Below are 19,291 nucleotides of genomic sequence, written 5' to 3' on the forward strand. Positions count from 1 at the left end.
TTGGAAGGAAAGTTGTGACCAACCTAGCTGTTGCTGCTAAGTCACTTCAGTTGTGTCCGACTCTGCATGACCTCACAGACAGCAGCCCACTAGGCTCCCCCATCCCTGGGATTCTCCAGGCAAGAACACTGGAGTGGGTTGCCATTTCCTTCTCCAATGCATGAAAGTGAAAGTGAAAGTGAAGTCGCTCAGTCGTGTCTGACTCTTCGCAACCCCATGGACTGCAGCCTACCAGGCTCCTCCATCCATGGGATTTTCCAGGCAAGGGTACTGGAGTGGGGTGCCATTGCCTTCTCCAATGACCAACTTAGACAGCATATTAAAAAGCAGAGACATTACTTTGCCTACAAAGGTCCGTCTAGTCAAAGCTCTGGTTTTTTCAGTAGCCATGTATGGATGTGAGAGTTGGACTATAAAGAAAGCTGAGCACTGAAGAATTGATGCTTTTGAACTGTGGTGTTGGAGAAGATGCTTGAGAGTCCCTTGGACTGCAAGGAGAGCCAAACAGTCCATAATAAAGGAAATCAGTCCTGAATATTCATTGGAAGAACTGATGCTGAAGCTGAAACTCCAATACTTTGGCCACTTGATGCAAAGAACCAACTCATTGGAAAAGATCCTAATGCTGGGAAAGATTGAAGGTGGGAGGAGAAGGGGACGACAGAAGATGAGGTGGTTGGATGGCATCACCGACGTGATGGACATGAGTTTGAGTAAGCTCCGGGAGTTGGTGATGGACAGGGAGGCCTGGCATGCTGCAGTCCATGGGGTCACAAAGAGTCAGACACAACTGAGCAACTGAACTGAACTGAACATAGAAAACAACACACACACACACAAAACCATGAAAGTATAAAACAGGACACAATTATTATTTGGAAAATCAAAAGCAAATGGTACCAGAGCACAATACTTCATTTAAATGGGAGTGACGTTTTCATAGTCATATTAATGTAAACCCCGAGTAACAATTTAGGCAAAATCGGTGACAGGAGTATTTGGGGAGGTAGTTGGGGCAGTAACTGAATTGCGAGTACCCCCATGTACATTTGTGGTGATCCTGGGGTGGTTTTTGAAGACAGTTAAATCCTCATCTTCCACAGTTGGATGTGGATAATGTCTAAGACAAAAAAAAAAAGAAGTAGCAGCATAGGAATATTATTTTGAAATAATGACATAAATATCAAAAGATGTAGCTGAATGAGTAGAAAAGGGTACCTTTGGCATTTATTATTCAGAGATGGGGAAATGACAAGCAGGACATGATTCAGAATTTGTGCTTGATGCTGTAAATTTTATTTTATTATTTGAGCTTTGAAACTATGACTTTTCTTATTATCTTTCCTATAGGGCATGTGAGTACTTTGCTGGTAAGATTTCTAATGATTATGTTTCAATATGATCTCAATGGAAAAAAGACTTCTAGCATAAACCTTAAAATTTTAGTAATGATTGTGTGGGATTCCAAGTATTTTTATGTTTTTTATTTTCTCAGCTCTACAAAAATGATTCAATAGCATTCATTGCATTTATGTTGAGAAAAAATTGATGAAAATTAGTATAGAAATGACTTTCTGTCACCTAAATACATAAGAAAATGCTTCAAAATAAGGTATAGTGGGAGTGGTTAAATTTTTTTCTACTTCATTCTTGTTTCTGTATTATTCCTTCAACAAGAGGAAAAATGTTCCTTCAAAAATAAGCAAGCTTGGTCCAAAATTTCCTTGCTTTCAAATAAGAGAAAACACACTGGGCTCCATAATTCTCAATATTTGACAGAAGACAACATTTTGGTCCTTCAGATATTAGATCTAAGAAGCAAAATCTGAAGTTTGAATATGATTATTTTAGGGCAATACAAACAGTAACATACAGCGATGTTTCATATTTTTGAAATTCACTATTCGGCAGGAAACAATGAAATGAAAACAAAGGTGGCTTATTTTTAAAAAGGAAAGTGACAGTCCTTTAACTATTGATTGATTGAACAATCACTGTGTTTGTTATGAGTGAGGCATTGGGGATTTATCAGGGAACGAAGCTAAGGGCACGTCCCTGTGAGCGGCGCTTACGTTCTAGTCTGGGCAGCAGACAATATACAAACAAATAAATACATGGACTATGAGCTGTTGTGAAGTATTGTGAAACCAGTAATGCAAGACAAGGGCCAGGCCAGAGTGCGGCGGGGTCTATTTAATGAAGGTGCTTAGGGAAGGCTTCTCAGATCTAGTCATCTGAGCAGACGCTGAATGGACTAAGGGCGTGAATGAGCGAGAAGGAGCATTCCAGGCAGAGGCAATAGTACATGGGAAGTGGTTAAACGGACATGGTAGCCCAAATCAAAGAACAGAAAGGAGGCCAGGGTGGCTGGAGAGGAGGGGAATTTGAATTAAGAACATGGATAAGAGAAGGAAGGGGAAGCAGATAATGCACGGTCAGTTGGGGCATTGTGAAGATTTCAGATTTCCCTCCAAGTGAGATAAAAGGTCATTAGACGATTTTCAAGGAAAGCAACGTGGCCTGATTTAGGTTTAAACTCATCACATGGGCTGCTGTGTTGAGATGCAGAGAGACAAGGGTGGATGTAGAGAGACCAGTTGGAAGTTACTGAAATAAATCTGAATGAGTAGTGATGGTGATGGTTGTGAATGTAAGGAGAAGTGGTTAGTTTCTCGATTTCTTATAAACATACAGTGAACAAGACTTGTTTATGGATGCAGTATAAGGTGAGAGAGAAAGGACTTCAAAACAGACATCAAAGCTTTGGACCTGAGCAGCCACAAGTCTGGATCAGTTATTTAGTGAGATAACAAGGACTGGAGAAAGGGGAAGCTGGCTGGAGAAACAGACTAATATTCATCCATAGTCAATGTAGTATATATACATCTATGTGTCACTTCACAGTTCACACTCAGGGGTTTCATTTGCTTTCTTAATCTCAAAGCTGGGCTTGGCAACCTCCAGACATCTGCCAGCAAACAATAATTAGGCAGGATCACCCATTTGCTTTGGAGAAGGCGATGGCACCCCACTCCAGTACTCTTGCCCGGAAAATCCCATGGACAGAGGAGCCTGGTAGGCTGCAGTCCATGGGGTCACGAAGAGTCGGACACGACTGAGCAACTTCACTTTCACTTTCACCCATCTGCTTAAAACTTTTGGCAGTGGCTTGTTCTGTCACTCTAGTCCCAGTTAGTTATTTGCTACCCGAAGGCTTAACTTTTCTGTTTTCCATATGTAATGGAAATGATTTTCCATATATAATGATCATTTGCTTTAAAATGTATCCTGCCCATGACCCTGACATAGGCTGAGATAACTGTCTCCTAAAACAGCTTTTACAAATATTTTGGCCAACATTTACTGTGACTTTGTTTTATCTAAAACACTCAGAATTTGTGTGAGATACAGTTGCACGCAGGGGAATATTCCTGACCTAGTTTTCTGACTGTGATTTACGGGTCAATAAGCTCCTTAAACAATGGACTATAATACCCTTGGCTGCAGAGGACACTTACTGTCACATGCTCACTGCTGCAGAATGGATGGGCTTCCAGCCTCAGGCTGTCAAAGGTGAGGATGACCCTCCTCCCTTCCTGCACGGTGATTCTCCACTCACACATCCAGCCATGAGGGTTAGGGTTCTGGTAGTTGGGAGAAGTGAATGTTCCAGAGGGGCCCTGGAGAGCCCCACCACACGCTGAAGGGAAAACAAAACATAAACAAGAAAACTTCCAATTTGATCCTATAAGGAACGTTCTCAAAAGTAAAGCATTTTTTTTTATTGCCCCACTGGACAAAATTATTGCTCTTATTTATCATTGTAAGTATGCAAGGACTCTTTCTGATATTTAATACTTAATCTCTGCTTTCATGGATCATAGGTCTTCCCTGGTAGCTCAGCTGGTAAAGAATCCGCCTGCAGTGCAGGAGACCTGGGTTCTATCCCTGGGTCAGGAAGATCCCCTGGAGAAGGGAATGGCAATCCACTCCAGTATTCTTGCCTGGAGAATTCCATGGACAGAGGAGCCTAGCGGGCTACAGTCCATGGGGTCACAAAGAGTTGGACACGACTGAGCGACTAACACTTTCACTTTCTTTCCATGGGTCATATTGATAGTGCACTGGCAGCTGTTTGTCATCATGACCGAAGAACTATGAGAGATCAGTAAGTGTAGTAACCGTCAGAGTCTGAAAGCAAAAGGCTCAAATGATCATCCAGTTTTTTCATGACAAGGTCTTTATTTCACCTGAGCTTGTCAGGGAGTTTGGAACACAAATCCTAAATGACTGGAGCAATAAGGGACTGGCCTTCTTCAGATGAGACGTGGTGAAGGCTCTCGCCTCCTCGCACCCTCTCAGCATTAGGTCCTTTGCTTTGTAGTATGGATTGCATTTGTGACACTTCATTTATTGGTATGACCATCTGATTACTGTCTACCTCCTGCTAGACTACTGAGGTCCAAGGAGACAGGGGCCACGGTGTCTTGTCCAGCTTTTTTAACACCAATGCCTAAGTAGAGTGTCTATTCAGTATAGCTGCTCAGAAATATATTAATATGTATTATAGTAATACATATTATTGGATTGGCAAAAAAAAAATTCATTTATTTTTCCCATAACAGCTTACAGAAAAACACAAATGAACTTTTTGGCCAACCCATTATTTATATATATGTATCAATATATATGCATCACTAAATATATATCGATACATAGATTTATATATATGTATATATGTATTGATACATATATTTACATACATGTATATATGTATCGATATATATTTATAAATATATAAATAATGGGTTGTCCAAAAAGTTCAATTGTGTTTTTCTGTAAGCTGCTATGGGAAAAACAAATGAATTTTTTTTGCCAATCCAATAATATGTATTACTATAACACATATTAGTAAATGAAGATCATGGCATCTGGTCCCATCACTTCATGGGAAATAGATGGGAAACAGTGGAAACAGTGGCAGACTTTATTTTTTGGGGCTCCAAAATCACTGCAGATGGTGACTGCAGCCATGAAATTAAAAAACACTTACTCCTTGGAAGAAAAGTAATGACCAACCTAGATAGCATATTGAAAAGCAGAGACGTTACTTTGCCAACAAAGGTCTGTCTAGTCAAGCCTATGCTTTTTCCAGTGGTCATGTATGGATGTGAGAGTTGGACTGTGAAGAAAGCTGAGCACCGAAGAATTGATGCTTTTGAACTGTGGTGTTGGAGAAGACTCTTGAGAGTCCTTTGGACGGCAAGAAGATCCAACCAGTCCATTCTAAAGGCGATCAGCCCTGGGTGTTTTTTGGAAGGAATGATGCAAAAGCTGAAACTCCAGTATTTTGGCCACCTCATGTGAAGAGTTGACTCATTGGAAAAGACTCTGATGCTGGGAGGGACTGGGGGTAGGAGGAAAAGGGGACGACAGAGGATGAGATGGCTGGATGGCATCACCGACTCGATGGACATGAGTCTGAGTGAACTCTGGGAGATGGTGGTGGAGAGGGAAGCCTGGCATGCTGCGATTCATGGGGTCGCAAAGAGTCAGACACGACTGAGCGACTGAACTGAACTGACCATGATATATATACGTGTGTGTGTGTATTTTTTAAATGAATCAACAAACTTACCTTCCAAGCTGGAGTCAAACCGTATTCTGAATCCTGAGGCAGAGAGAGAGCCGTCCGTGACAAACCTGACCAAAGCAACATTGCTGGAAGTGTCTATGCTGTTGGGAATGCTGCTTCCACAGTATCTGCCCAATAATGTACCTGTGAGAGTGAAATAAGAATGAAGCATGTGTAAGTCCAGTGGGTTGATTCCACTTAACCTCTACTTGAGATACTTGGCATTCCCAAAGAAAATAATAATAGATAAGACCCTGCCCAGGAAGAAATGGTGAGCTCTGGCAAGAGAAGTAGGTCAAACATGAATACAAATTGATATATTCAAATATATGAAGATGAGTGACAAAAACAGCAACCAGGTAGAACCAAGAGCATCAGCACAATGAGGAAGGTTGGCTCAGTTGGTTGTGAAATGGTCCAAGGAGACAGAGCGGGAAGCATCCATCTCATACTATTTCCACAGTGTACCACCCTTTTTTAAAATTAAAAAAAATTTTTTTGGCTGTGCTCGGTCTTCATTATGGCACACAGGCTTCTCTAGTTCCACTCCATAATGTGTAGGCACAGTAGTTGTGGCATACAGGTTTAGCTGCTCCGTGGCATGTGGGATCTTAAATTCCTGACCAGGGATCAAACTCGTGTCCTCTGCATTGCAAGGTGAATTCTTAAACACAGGACCGCCAGGGAGGTCCCAGTATATTCTCCTTTCCTCTCCTTCCCTTACAGGATGCCCCTCAAATATCTAGCTGTGGCCCTGGAGGCTCCCCTGGAAGAGGGTGCCTTTCCACAGTGCTCTCTCAGTGTGGTCCCAGGATAAGCTCTACAATGACCCCTGGGCTTTGGACACCACTGTTTCTTGGGTAAGAAATGAGGGAGAGAAACGCTGAACAGTCCACAGCTAACTGATCTGCACTTCTTTGTTTCTGTAAGAAACAAACTCCTGCCTTTCTTGGAAATGAGGGTATTTCAGAGGCTGAATGAGTAACAGGTGAAAACAGACACCTCCCAAAAGACAGTAGACATATTTCACTGACCAGATGTATGGTTTTCCCAGATTTCCACAAAGTCTCTTTCACAGCCAGATGAATTCTGAAGGTTAAAGTCTTCAAAGTGGATGGTGAGATAGTGTCCCAAGGGTCCCCGGAGACGCCACTCACAGAATAAGTCATCTGTGTATGGCTGTGTTGGGTATCCGTTGCTCTCGATGACACCGCTTTGCCCTGTCACTGCTCCCCCACAGGGGGCTGCAAAAAAAGAGCAATATGCTATTACGGTTACTGGAAATTTAGCCAGCACCTTGAAAAGCTTTTCGGTGCCAAGTGAATATAAACTGAAGTTTTAAAAAATGGTGGAAATGTTTAGTATGTGCTTCCCTTATATGAAATCTGCTATTGATGTACAGAGAAATGATACCACAAGTCCAATCTAATAATGGGAAAGGGAAGATGGAAAGACTGCTGAATGGCATATCCTGTGATGTCTCATGAATTCTCTCAGGACACTGTATAAGAGCTGCTAATTGCAATCAGGTTTCTTTCCAGAACTAACTGATAGATTGATAAGAGCTGCCTAGCAGCCTGGAGAAGGCAACGGCACCCCACTCCAGTACTCTTGCCTGGAAAATCCCATGGACAGAGGAGCCTGATGGGCTGCAGTCCATGGAGTCGCTAAGAGTTGGACATGACTGAGTGACTTCACTTTCACTTTTCACTTACATGCATTGGAGAAGGAAATGGCAACCCACTCTAGTCCTGGAAAATCCCAAGGACAGAGGAGCCTGGTGGGCTGCCATCTATGGGGTCTCACAGAGTCGGACATGACTGAAGCGACTTAGCAGCAGCAGCAGCAGCAACCTGGGTTGGTGATTCTGTAGACTGAGTTTAAGTTCAACTAGAAATCATGCTGTGGTTGATTAGTTATGCCTGTGATTTCTAGTTTATCAGATAAATTTGCTACTGCAGTGATGGGTACCTCAGGGCCTTGAAAATTGCTATCCTATTATTTCTTATCAGCTGGATGTGACAGACTGAATTATATACAATTTTCCTCAGGCTATAAAAGACATATGGTATAGATTAAATATTGTTACGACTAGGCTTTTCGAGTTTTGAGTGTATCAAATATGTTTGGTTTGTGTTCAGACCTATTAGATACTAAATTCTATGTAACTGTGACCATCTTGTAATGCATCTTCAGAATGTATGTTTATTATTTATATTTTAAAGGAAAGAAATTGAAACACTGAGTGAATGACTTGGTGCTAGAGATTTAGGGGAAAAACATCTCGGATTATCCATTAATGTTGAGGAGGTCAAAGTCATGGTTCTAAAAACTAGCCATCTGATTGCTAAACAGTTTTACTATCTAAAGTGACATTACACATATTTTATGACAAGAGGAAGAAACTAGAATTTAACTGAATATATAAAAATTAGGAGAAAAATAAAAATATTCAAGTATACAAAGAAAGTGTTTTAAGATGGAAATTAAAGTAAAAATTAAAATTGATAAATGACTTTGTGGTTTTAAACATTCACATTCCTTACTTATATCATTAAAATAACTGTTAAAATTAGGCAGATAGACTTCTTTAAAAATGGCAGGATTTTTAAAAAAGTTTTAATGCAATCATTCTGTCACTACTTTCTTATTGAATAGAGAAATGGCATTACCTATAGAATACTTGGCTTTGAATCCCACATGAGTGGGGCTGTTGTCAGACCGGAATCTCAAATACATCACCTCTCCTGAGGACAACTGACTGATGGGCAGAGATGTCCCACAAAACTTGGAAAGTATCGGTGCGTTTGAATCAGCTCCATCTCGCAACTCAAGGTAATTGGACGTACAGCTAAAGTGGAAAGAAGATTCTGTTAAATTTGTAAAGTCAATGGCCTTGACATATTTTGATAATAAAGACTTCACTTTCTCCAAGGGCATAATGAAATCATTATTTCTGTAGCACCAGGTACACATCATAGCATAGACACCACAATAGAGTCTATAGAAGTGGTGTGTCACTTCAAAATGCTGTATAATATTTTTCTGAGACATAACACACTCCAGTTAGGAGCTCAGAAAGACAGGTTTTATATTTACCACACTGAAGAATATTTACTCACCTTCCACATTCTGTTAGTCTTAGAAATGTAAAAGTCATTCTCAAATCAACCCCTTGTTGTACATGTATTTGTTTAGTCACTCAGTCATGTTCAACTCTGTGACTCCATGGACTGTACCCTGGCCAGGCTTCTCTGTCCATGGGGTTTCCCAGGCAAAAATACTAGAGTGGGTTGCCATTTCCTTCTCCAGGGGATCTTGCCAACCCAGGGATTGAACCTGCCTCTCCTGCATTCGCAGGCAGATTCTTTACCACTGAGCCAGCAGAGAAGCTCCAAAATCAACCCCTAGGAGTTTCAGAACCCAACTATTTTGTTTCACATGTTGTTATGACACATTTCATGAGACAAAGATGAACTCTGTTGACAGCTCTGTAAATGGAGCTTATGGAGAATCTCAGCCAGAATTCTGTGTCCATAAAAAAGGACAGGTATTTACCCAATCTTTCTTGAGAAAGTCAACCAGCCAATTAATGCTCAGTGAGGGGACAGTGGCATTATATCAAGAGTCCAGAACTGGTAAACAAAATCTCTCGTACCTAAGCTTTGCACTCATATATACAAGTGTATACATGCTTTTGTTAAACTAAGAGAAAAATACAGACCTTTTTTCAATCTCTTTGTGTTCAACATAGCAGGACATAAACTCTCTGGTTTGTAATCTTTAATGATTCTTATTAAACAGAGATTGGGAAATTGGACTGTCCTTATTTCCAATCCTGTTTCTAACCCTGGTGACCCCTGGTGTCACAAATTTCCATTTGTTAAAGAGGCATTTTATCATTTATGACACTGAGTGTGAGGCTGGGCAAATAAATACTTGTCTACCAGAGACACTCTATTTTTCCTGTGGGAGGAAGAAAAGATGACATAAATCTCAGACAGCCGTCCTCCGAGTCTCTTGGAGGATGTGCACAGGGTCAGGAGGGATGGTATGTGTTTACATCATCTGCTCAGCTGATGGGAGGGTGACTGGCAAGCAAGGTTTTCAGCTTGAGGTGTTAACATTTCTCTTCCCCATCCCTAGATTTCCTTAGCAGTAAATGCTGCTGAGAAAAGCAGATGGACCAGGACCTACTATATAGCTTAAGGAACTATTTTCAATATCACATAATAACCTATCATGAAAGAGAATGTAAATAATATATATATATAACTGAATCACTTTGCTACAAATCTGAAACTAACACAATATTGTAAATGAACTACATTTCCATAAAAACTTTTAGAAAAGACAAAAAAGCAGTAGGAAACTGTTCTTAAATGTGACAGCTGAAAATAAATACCAACTCTGGACAGCAGGAAAATTAAACAGAGGCGACCTACTTGGGTGTTACTTCGATACTGAACTGGCCTTCAAACTGCAGTCGTATGAGTTTCCCGGGAGGAGCAGCTATAAGCCAAATGCAGTCAGCGTGCTGGGGATAATGGTCAGGGTGGTTGGGGGAGGTTACGTATCCAGTAGAATCAGCATTATGGATGTAAATGTTGCCCCCACAGGCTGTCAGGAAATACAGGGAAATCAGTCTACAGTCTGGAGAAAGAGGATGCAGGCAATGGCCACCTTCATTTTTAAAAGTCTCTTTATCTGTACTTCCAATCTCAATTTCCTTTCATCTAAAATTATCCTCCTTTTCTTTTTAAGCAAATACATTAGGAATTTGCTATCAAGAGAGCTACCACATGTGTCATTTTTTAATTTGCTAAACCATATATTCTCAGCAGAACTTTCACTCCTTCTTAAAGCCAATCAATTATGCAGTGGTTTGGTGGTTTGCAAAGTGCGAAACCCTTTGTAAACGTTCAATTAATAAATTAAAATATCAATTAATCCAGTGACAAAGAAAGCATCAAGCACAGGGACACAGAAATCTCATTGAACATATAGAAGGATGTTCTTGGAGGATGATGGTGTAGAATGAGGCTAATTTGATTCCAAAAGTTGTTCACTGAATAACATGTGTTAAAAGCTGAGAAACAAGAGTGGCAAAGAAGTAGGTGTGGTGGAAAGACAGGGGGAAGTAGAGCTGACTATCATTGGGGGAGATGCTTGAATCAGAAAATTGATATCAACAAGAGTGATCATATTGTAACCAGTTTTGAAATCTTAAAAGACTTAAAAGACTTTTAAGTCTAATATTAAGGCAGAAAGATGGGGAAGTGGTGATACCATTCTTTCATGAAGAGAGGACCCACAAAACAATGATAGAATTATAGTGTTTGCAAATAGACCCTTAATGTATATGAATTGCCACTAAATACTGACTTTGGAAATATAATTCAAGACTGAGTCTATCTGGGTAAAGATGGAAAAGCAGAGTTCTGGGTCTACTTACTAAACACGAGGCACTAGGACTCTGTAAAGTCTCAGGACCATGTGAAATCCTGACCATTCACAACTCAGCAGCAAAGCTGAGCGTGGAGACAGCGAGGGAAAAGAAACTCACTGCCTAGAAGGTGGTGCTGCTGGTGTTACAAAGCTGTGTTGTTAAAGGCTCCCTCCAAGCACCAGAGTTATGTGTGCTGGGAAGAGAGGAAAGGATGTTCCTGGTGGTCATGGAACTTGCTGGAGGGATGAGATGATTTTCTATGTCAGCTGGTGGATATTTATTTCCTCTCCTCTCCCCATTTCCTTAAAGGAGGAAATTATGCTGATGCTTTAAATTCTCATATTTTAGAGAATGTGCCATAAAACATATGGCTTCATTTAGATGAATATATATTTTGAAATATATCCAGGAATCTGAGACTGAGGTCATAGGATTAAACTGAAATTAGAATTATCTCATTTTAAGGGACCAAAGGCTCACTCTCTACTGACACTGTTCCCTCTTTTTTTTTTTGAAGCTTGTTTACTTATTTATTAAATTAAATGTTATCTAAAGTAAATGTCACAAAAATAAAATCATTACAGCAGAATTAAATACAATTACAATCAAGTGTAATTAAGTCAGATCATTACTGTACTATATAATTAGATGGGTAATAATAGAATCAAAGGATTATACATTCATCTAAAAAGAAGCATACAAATGATTACAAAACAATGTAATTATCATTCTTACAAGGTTTCTGTAACCAAATATAACTTATAATTAGACATTTTATAATGGAAAAGTATAGGGAATTTCAGGGATCACTAAGATCAGATCAACTTATACTCATGTAGAAGTTCATTCATTTTCTTACATAATCTAAGCCTCATCTTATCTAGAGAATGGGAACAACGAAAAGATGTAGTCATGATGAGGTAGCAATGTATCCAACACAAAGTAAGTGCTTGATAATAGGTAGTTATTCTTAATAACATCATTATTCTTAGTTCAGAAAAAAAAAACCTACATATTTTTTCCTCAAATCTATCTAAACAAGGAAGACCAAGCAACTTCAGGGAAGTATAAACAAAATTCTCAGTGAAAATACTTACCCAAACTCTTTGCCTCATATGTGATCTTAAATCCTTGCCCTTCATTACTATTATCAGAAATAAACTGAACAAACATTTGATTATCTGAAGTGAACAGAGTGGACGAAGGGTGACTGCCACAAAAACGACCATTTCCTCCATGGGGACCCAAGGGTGGAGAAGAAAGATCAGGTCCATTTTTGAGCTGGAAAGACAAATTAAAATTGCACAATTACCTTCATACTGATGAAGACAAGGTATACGGGTTTTATCAACTTACAGCCCAAAAGAAAAAATATCATCATTTTGTTATGAAGTGTGTAGAAAAAGTAATTAGAAAAAGCAGCAAAAAAGACCTACCACCAAGTAATCCCCCTGGTTGCAAGAGGAGTCTCTGTTTGGAATCTGGAAGGGCTGTTCAAAGTGGACAGCAATGGTCAGGCCACTCTGGACCTGGACATGCCAAGAGCAGTTGAGATTGGCTGCGTAGGTCTCAGGGTACCTGGGTGATGTGATAATCCCCCGGTCTGCATGCAAGTATCCACCACAACCTTGCCAAGAAGAAACAAAGATTGCATTTAGATAACACTCGCAACTGGATTTTGATGCTTTTTCTGTTTGTCTTGAGAATTTTCAAAGTGTAGGCAATAGAAATGTGCTTTGAAACTCACTTGGGATCAAAATGTTGGAAACAATGAGCACAACAAGTACAGATGGAGCACATGCTCCTGGGTCCTCACTGTGCTTTTGGTAGTAAGATAGGGATGTAGAAGTCAGCAGTAGAGACAAATCCCTTAACTTTCATGAAGCTTCCTTTATAGACAAGTCAGACTTACAGCACACACATATGTAATACGTGAGGTGGTGATAATTTTACAAGGATGAACTGGGAGTGGGAAAATGGAATTATATTGTCTGGAGCAGTTAGAGAAGGCCACATAACTGTAGTTATATCTGAGCAGAGATCTGACAGAAATGGGAGCGCGACATCCTAAGCGAAGTCAGTCATTTGCCAGCTATCAGGGACCCACTGGAGCATCAGTGAGTGAGTGCAGAGGGCTCACACCACCAGTTAAAATGCAGCAGTGGAAATTTACCTTAGGTCCATCTAATTCCAAAGCCCATTGTCTTAAACCATTCCACAGCCAGCCCGCCTTGACTGTAAGGGCGATCATTTATTTTCAATTGCTCCCTACTCTCTAATAACCATACATAATAGTGGGGGAAATGTTCATGTTTAATGTCTAGATTGATAATCTACTTTAAAATTATGTGTTTCAGTTACAAATATGGGGATCTTCAGATACTGCACATTCTGTAGGCTACTTCTTTAACTTTAATCCAGTTTGGGTTGAAAATGATGGTTGGACTTCACATTTTGTCAAGTGTTCAAATTCTTGATCATACTCAACATGACAGCCTCCCAAATCCTGTGCATCTTCTTGGACTCATCAAATTCATATTTTAAGAGCAGCAAACTCTTCCTGACAACCTTTAAATGAATCATTTCAACCAAGGGATTTACAACGATTTCTCCTGTATTACTTTGACTGGTTATTTCTTAGACTGAGGATAACTCTGACTTATCGCTCCCCTGCTGTGTTATGGATATGCACTGTCTTCTGGTTCCAGCCATCACCTGGGCTGAAATATTGTTTGAGACATCTTCCTCTTAGACTTACTATGGAGAGAAGATGCCCCACCCAGAAAACTGAAGGCAGAGGTCCTTCTGTACAGTGTGACCAGTTTTTTTGTTGTTTGTTTTTTGATCAGGACTTAGTACATGACGGAGAAGGCAATGGCACCCCACTCCAGTACTCTTGCCTGGAAAATCCCACGGATGGGCTGCAGTCCATGGGGTCACTGAGAGTTGGACATGACTCAGTGACTTCACTTCACTTTTCACTTTCATGCTTTGGAGAAGGAAATGGCAACCCACTCCAGTGTTCTTGCCTGGAGAATCCTGGGGACGGCAGAGCCTGGTGGGTTGCCGTCTATGGGGTTGCAAAGAGTCAGATACAGCTGAAGCGACTTAGCAGCAGCAGTAGTACATGACATCAGGATAACCCCTCCTCCCCAGAGGCTAGGCAGAGACTTGTGCACTCTGACTTACAATCTGTGTCTTAGCATTGAAAAACGAGCAGAGTATGTTAGAGAGACAGCAAGAGATAGGCGAGGTGAGATGAAATGAATTAGAACAAATTAAGAGAATATATTACTCTTGTGAAAGGACGCATTAAAGCCTGCCCCAGTTACACTGATGTCCGAGGTGAAGTGGATCACCATGAACTCTCCAGTTGACCGGATGGGTCCAGGGACCTCCCTGCCACAGAGAACGGCTAGCTCCTGGGCCATGCTGTTGTCTCCTATGACCAAGGAAAGGAAATGTCAGTGTGACAACATGCTGTCTTATGAGTCACCTCCACAACTTATTTACAAAACAGAAAGAGAGAAACAGATGTAGAAAACAAATTTATGGTTACCATAGGGGAGGGGAGAGGAATAAATTGGGAGATTGGAATTAACGAATATACACTACTATATATAAAACAGATAACCAATAAACATCTACTATTAATACATAGCAAAGGGAATTCTACTCAATACTCTGTAATTACCTATATGGGGAAAGAATCTTAAAAAGAGTGAATATACATATATGGATAACTGATTCACTTTACTGTATACCTGAAACGAACACAGCATTGTAAATCAACTGTTCTCTCTTTGTTTTCTCTTTGAAAACTTTCAAAAAGAGTCGGCTCCACCACCAGTGCAACCCAGGAGAAGCACCTCATACATTATTCTCAAAACACCCCCATTCCTAGGAGACAACGAAATTATCAGATACAGGTACACTCCAGGGGTTACATCATTGTGGTTTGTAGTGGGGCTGCCTGCCTTTTTCTTTACACTTTTTAATAATGACTTCTTTGCCACTTCCACTGCCTTTTCAAATACTGGTTGACAGTTCTTCCTGGAACTAAAACTCAAAACAAGAGGAGGTGAGATTGGGAAATAATTGAAGACCAGTGCTGATGTGTGCATCAGACACTAAACTAAGCTATTCTGACTGCTGAAGGTCAAGTATCCAAAAATCAAAACGTCTGATTCTTCATCTCCAGATCCAATGCCACTGTTCTAAGGTCATTTGCCCAGGAGTGTGCCTTCACCTGCAGAGCGTTTTTCTTTTCCCTTTTCATTTCTTGGCTGCTCATTGTTTGTTCTGCCATTCAAAGAACACACTTCTGTCCACGTGCAGAAGATGAAAAAAAAGCTAGTGTCAGCAAGTGTGCACTCCAGAAACACCAGTGAGGACTGGGTCACCCCATGGCCCTTTTCCCTTTGGCTTCTCTCAATTTTAAATGTTGATCAAAACAGCTGTTTCAGTTAAAGCCTGAATGGAGCAAAGGGGATTATAACAGACTTGGATGCTTTGACTGGGAAAATACATTACTTTTTCTCCCCTAAGGCATATAATGATTTCAAACTTAAAAAATACATAAAAATAGAATGTAAGACATGAGGAAATTGACCCTTTCACTCAACTAGCAAAATGATTCTTTTTTGACATTGACTACAACCTAAAACTCACACATTACTAGCTAGTTTAGAAAACAAGTTCCTGAATGTAGTGGCACAGTATAAATACCTGGCATTCTTAGAGGAGTTCTGACTTCTGGTAACTATGCATTATTTTATCATTCAGAAGTTTATCTGTAATTCCTCTTGCATTTTGATCTTCATTATGCTAGTTTGCTATATATTTCAGCCCAAATCTGTTGACTTAATTTCTAATTATCTGCATCAGAAAATTTTGAAGCTTTATTTCACAAGTATATATTTTATCTTTCAATGAGACTGAGTTGGGTCTATTGATTTTCATTTTTTTTCTAAGGAAAGAATAAAAAAAAAAGGAGGAAAGATGATACTTCCTCTGGGCAATGTGCTTAGAGGAGACTGTTGATAGGAAAAAGGTAGAAAGTTATGGCTTACCATCTAAACACGTTTATATGATTGACCTGAGTCTTCACCTACTGCCCAGCAGGAAAGCAAAGATGCTCTGCCATTTGATTTTTCCTTACTATGAATAGCAGGCGGGGGGGGGCTATGGTTCAGAGGATACAAGAGACACAAAAATGCACTTTAGACACCTGTGGGCCGATAGCAAATATGTTTGTTTGGTCCAAAAAAATGCTATGAAGCATTTTTAATCAATTGCCAAAATTTAATAACTAGGAAATTCATAGAAAATTCTATGCTTCTTGCTTCTTTTGGGAAATAAAACCCATAATGCTGAGCCTGCACTCCTAGTTCAGTTCAGTTCAGTCACTCAGTCGTGTCCGACTCTTTGTGACCCAGTGAACTACAGCACACCAGGCCTCCCTATCCACCACCAACTGCTGGAGTCTACACAAACCCATGTCCATTGAGTCGGTGATGCCATCCAACCATCTTGTCCTCTGTTGTCCCCTTCTCCTCCTGCTCTCAATCTTTCCCAGCATCAGGGTCTTTTCAAAGAGTCAGTTCTTTGCATCAGGTGGCCAAAGTATTGGAGTTTCGGCTTCAGCATCAGTCCTTCCAATGAATATTCAGGACTCATTTCCTTTAGGATGGACTGGTTGGATATCCTTGCAGTCCAAGGGACTCTCAAGAGTCTTCAACACCACAGTTCAAAAGCATCAGTTAGTTCTTTGGCACTCAGCTTTCTTTGTAGTCCAACTCTCACATCCATACATGACTACTGGAAAAACCATAGCTTTGACTAGATGGACATTTGGCGGCAAAGTAATGTCTCTGCTTTTTAATATGCTGTCTAGGTTGGTCATAACTTTTCTTCCAAGGAGCAATAGTCTTTTAATTTCATGGCTGCAGTCACCATCTGTAGTGATTTTGGAGCCCCCCAAAATAAACTTTGTCACTGTTTCCACTGTTTCTCCATCTATTTTCCATGAAGTGATTGTACCAGATGCCATGATCTTAGTTTTCTGAATGTTGAGTGTTAAACCAACTTTTTCACTCTCCTCTTTCACTTTCATCAAGAGGCTCTTTAGTTCTTCTTAGATTTCTGCCATAAGGGTGGTATCACCACATATCTGAAGTTACTGATATTTCTCCAGGCAATCTTGATTCCAGCTTGTGCTTCATCCAGCCCAGCATTTCTCATGATGTACTCTGCATATAAGGTAAATAAGCAGGGTGACAATTACAGCCTTGACATACTCCTTTCCAGATTTGGAACCAGTCTGTTGTTTCATGTCCAGTTCTAACTGTTGCTTCCTGACCTGCATACAGATTTCTCAGGAGGCAGGTCAGATGGTCTGATATTCCTGTCTCTTGAAGAATTTTCCACAGTTTGTTGTGATCCACACAGTCAAAGGCTTTGGCATAGTCAAGAAAGCAGAATTAGATGTTTTTCTGGAACTCTCTTACTTTTTTGATGATCCAACGGATGTTGGCAATTTAATCTCTGGTTCTTCTGCCTTTTCTAAATCCAACTTGAACTTCTGGAAGTTCACAGTTCATGTACTGTTGAAGCCTGGCTTGGAGAATTTTGAGCATTACTTTACTAGCATGTGAGATGAGTGCAATTGTGCAGTAGTTATAACATTCTTTGGCATTGCCTTTCTTTGGGACTGGAAAGAAAACTGACCTTTTCCAATCCTGTGGCCACTGCTGAGTTTTCCAAATTTGCTGGTACATTGAGTGTAGCACTTTCACAGCATCAATTTTTAGGATTGGAAATAGCTCAACTAGAATTCCATTACCTCCCCTAGCTTTGTTTGTAGTGGTGCTTCCTAAGGCCCACTTGAGTTTGCATTCTAGGTTAGTGATCATAACACTGTGATTATCTGGGTCATGAAGATCTGTTTTTGTATAGTTCCTCTGTGTATTCTTACCACCTCTTCTTAATATCTTCAGCTCCTGTTAGGTCCATACCATTTCTGTCCTTTATTGTGCCCATCTTTGCATGAAATGTTCCCTTGGTATCTCTAATTTTCTTGAAGAGATCTCAAGTCTTTCCCATTCTATTGTTTTCCTCTATTTCTTTGCATTGATCACTGAGGAAGGCTTTCTTATTTCTCCTTGCTATTCTTTGGGACTCTGCATTCAAATGGGTATACCTTTCTTTTTCTCCTGTGCTTTTCACATCTCTTCTTTTCACAGCTATCTGTAAGGCCTCCTCAGGCAGCCATTTTACTTTTTACATTTCTTTTTCTTGGGGATGATCTTGATCCCTGTCTCCTGTACAATGTCATGAACCTCTATCCATAGTTGTTCAGGTACTCTGTCCATCAGACCTAATCCCTTGAATCTATTTCTCACTTACACTGTATAATAGTAAGGGATTTGATTTAAGTCATACCTGAATGGTCTAGTGGTTTTCCCTACTTTCTTCAATTTAAGTCTATATTTGGCAATAAGGAGTTCATGATCTGAGGCACAGTCAGCTCCTGGCCTTGTTTTTGCTGACTGTATGGAGCTTCTCCATCTTTGGCTGCAAAGAATATAATCAATCTGATTTCGGTGTTGACCATCTGGTGATGTCCATGTGTAGAGTCTTCTCTTCTGTTGTTGGAAGAGGGTGTTTGCTATGACCAGTGTGTTCTCTTGGCAGAACTCTATTAGCCTTTGCCCTGCTTCATTCTGTACTCCAAGGCCAAATTTGCCTGTTACTCCAGGTGTTTCTTGACTTCCTACTTTTGCATTCCAGTCCCCTATCATGAAAAGGACATCTTTTTGGGGTGTTAGTTCTAGAAGGTCTTGTAGGTCTTCATAGAATTCTTCAACTTTAGCTTCTTCAGCATTACTGGCCGGGGCATAGACGTGAATTACTGTGATAGTGAATGGTTTGCCTTGGAAACGAACAGAGATCATTCTGTCATTTTTGAGCTTGCATTCAAGTACTGCATTTTGCACTCTTTTGTTGACTATGATGGCTACTCCATTTCTTCTAAGGGATTCTTGCCCACAGTAGTAGATATAATGGGGGCAAAATTTAAGAAAACGTCAAAGACCTCAGAAATCAAAATAAAAATATTTTAGTGCAATCTTTGAAAAATGGAAATGAAAGGTAAGGTGAATAAAATACTCCAGTTTTAAATGAAGACAGGATCTGCCTCTGTACTT

General features: G+C 40.2%; 1 protein-coding gene across 1 annotated transcript in view; it reads right to left on the reverse strand.

The window, feature by feature from the left end:
• CUBN (cubilin) overlaps window positions 1-19,291 on the reverse strand; it is a 272,488-nt gene that overhangs the window by 72,612 nt on the left and 180,585 nt on the right. Inside the window, exons 41-48 of the mRNA XM_068987509.1 lie at window positions 14,380-14,526; window positions 12,521-12,711; window positions 12,182-12,365; window positions 10,081-10,255; window positions 8,308-8,486; window positions 6,670-6,879; window positions 5,639-5,779; window positions 3,519-3,700 (exon numbers count right to left, since the gene is read on the reverse strand). Coding sequence (XP_068843610.1) covers window positions 3,519-3,700; window positions 5,639-5,779; window positions 6,670-6,879; window positions 8,308-8,486; window positions 10,081-10,255; window positions 12,182-12,365; window positions 12,521-12,711; window positions 14,380-14,526 — 1,409 coding nt within the window. The remainder of the gene's footprint in view (window positions 1-3,518; window positions 3,701-5,638; window positions 5,780-6,669; window positions 6,880-8,307; window positions 8,487-10,080; window positions 10,256-12,181; window positions 12,366-12,520; window positions 12,712-14,379; window positions 14,527-19,291) is intronic.

The sequence above is a fragment of the Capricornis sumatraensis genome, chromosome 15 (genome assembly GCF_032405125.1).
Source record: "Capricornis sumatraensis isolate serow.1 chromosome 15, serow.2, whole genome shotgun sequence".
Lineage (NCBI taxonomy): Eukaryota > Metazoa > Chordata > Mammalia > Artiodactyla > Bovidae > Capricornis > Capricornis sumatraensis.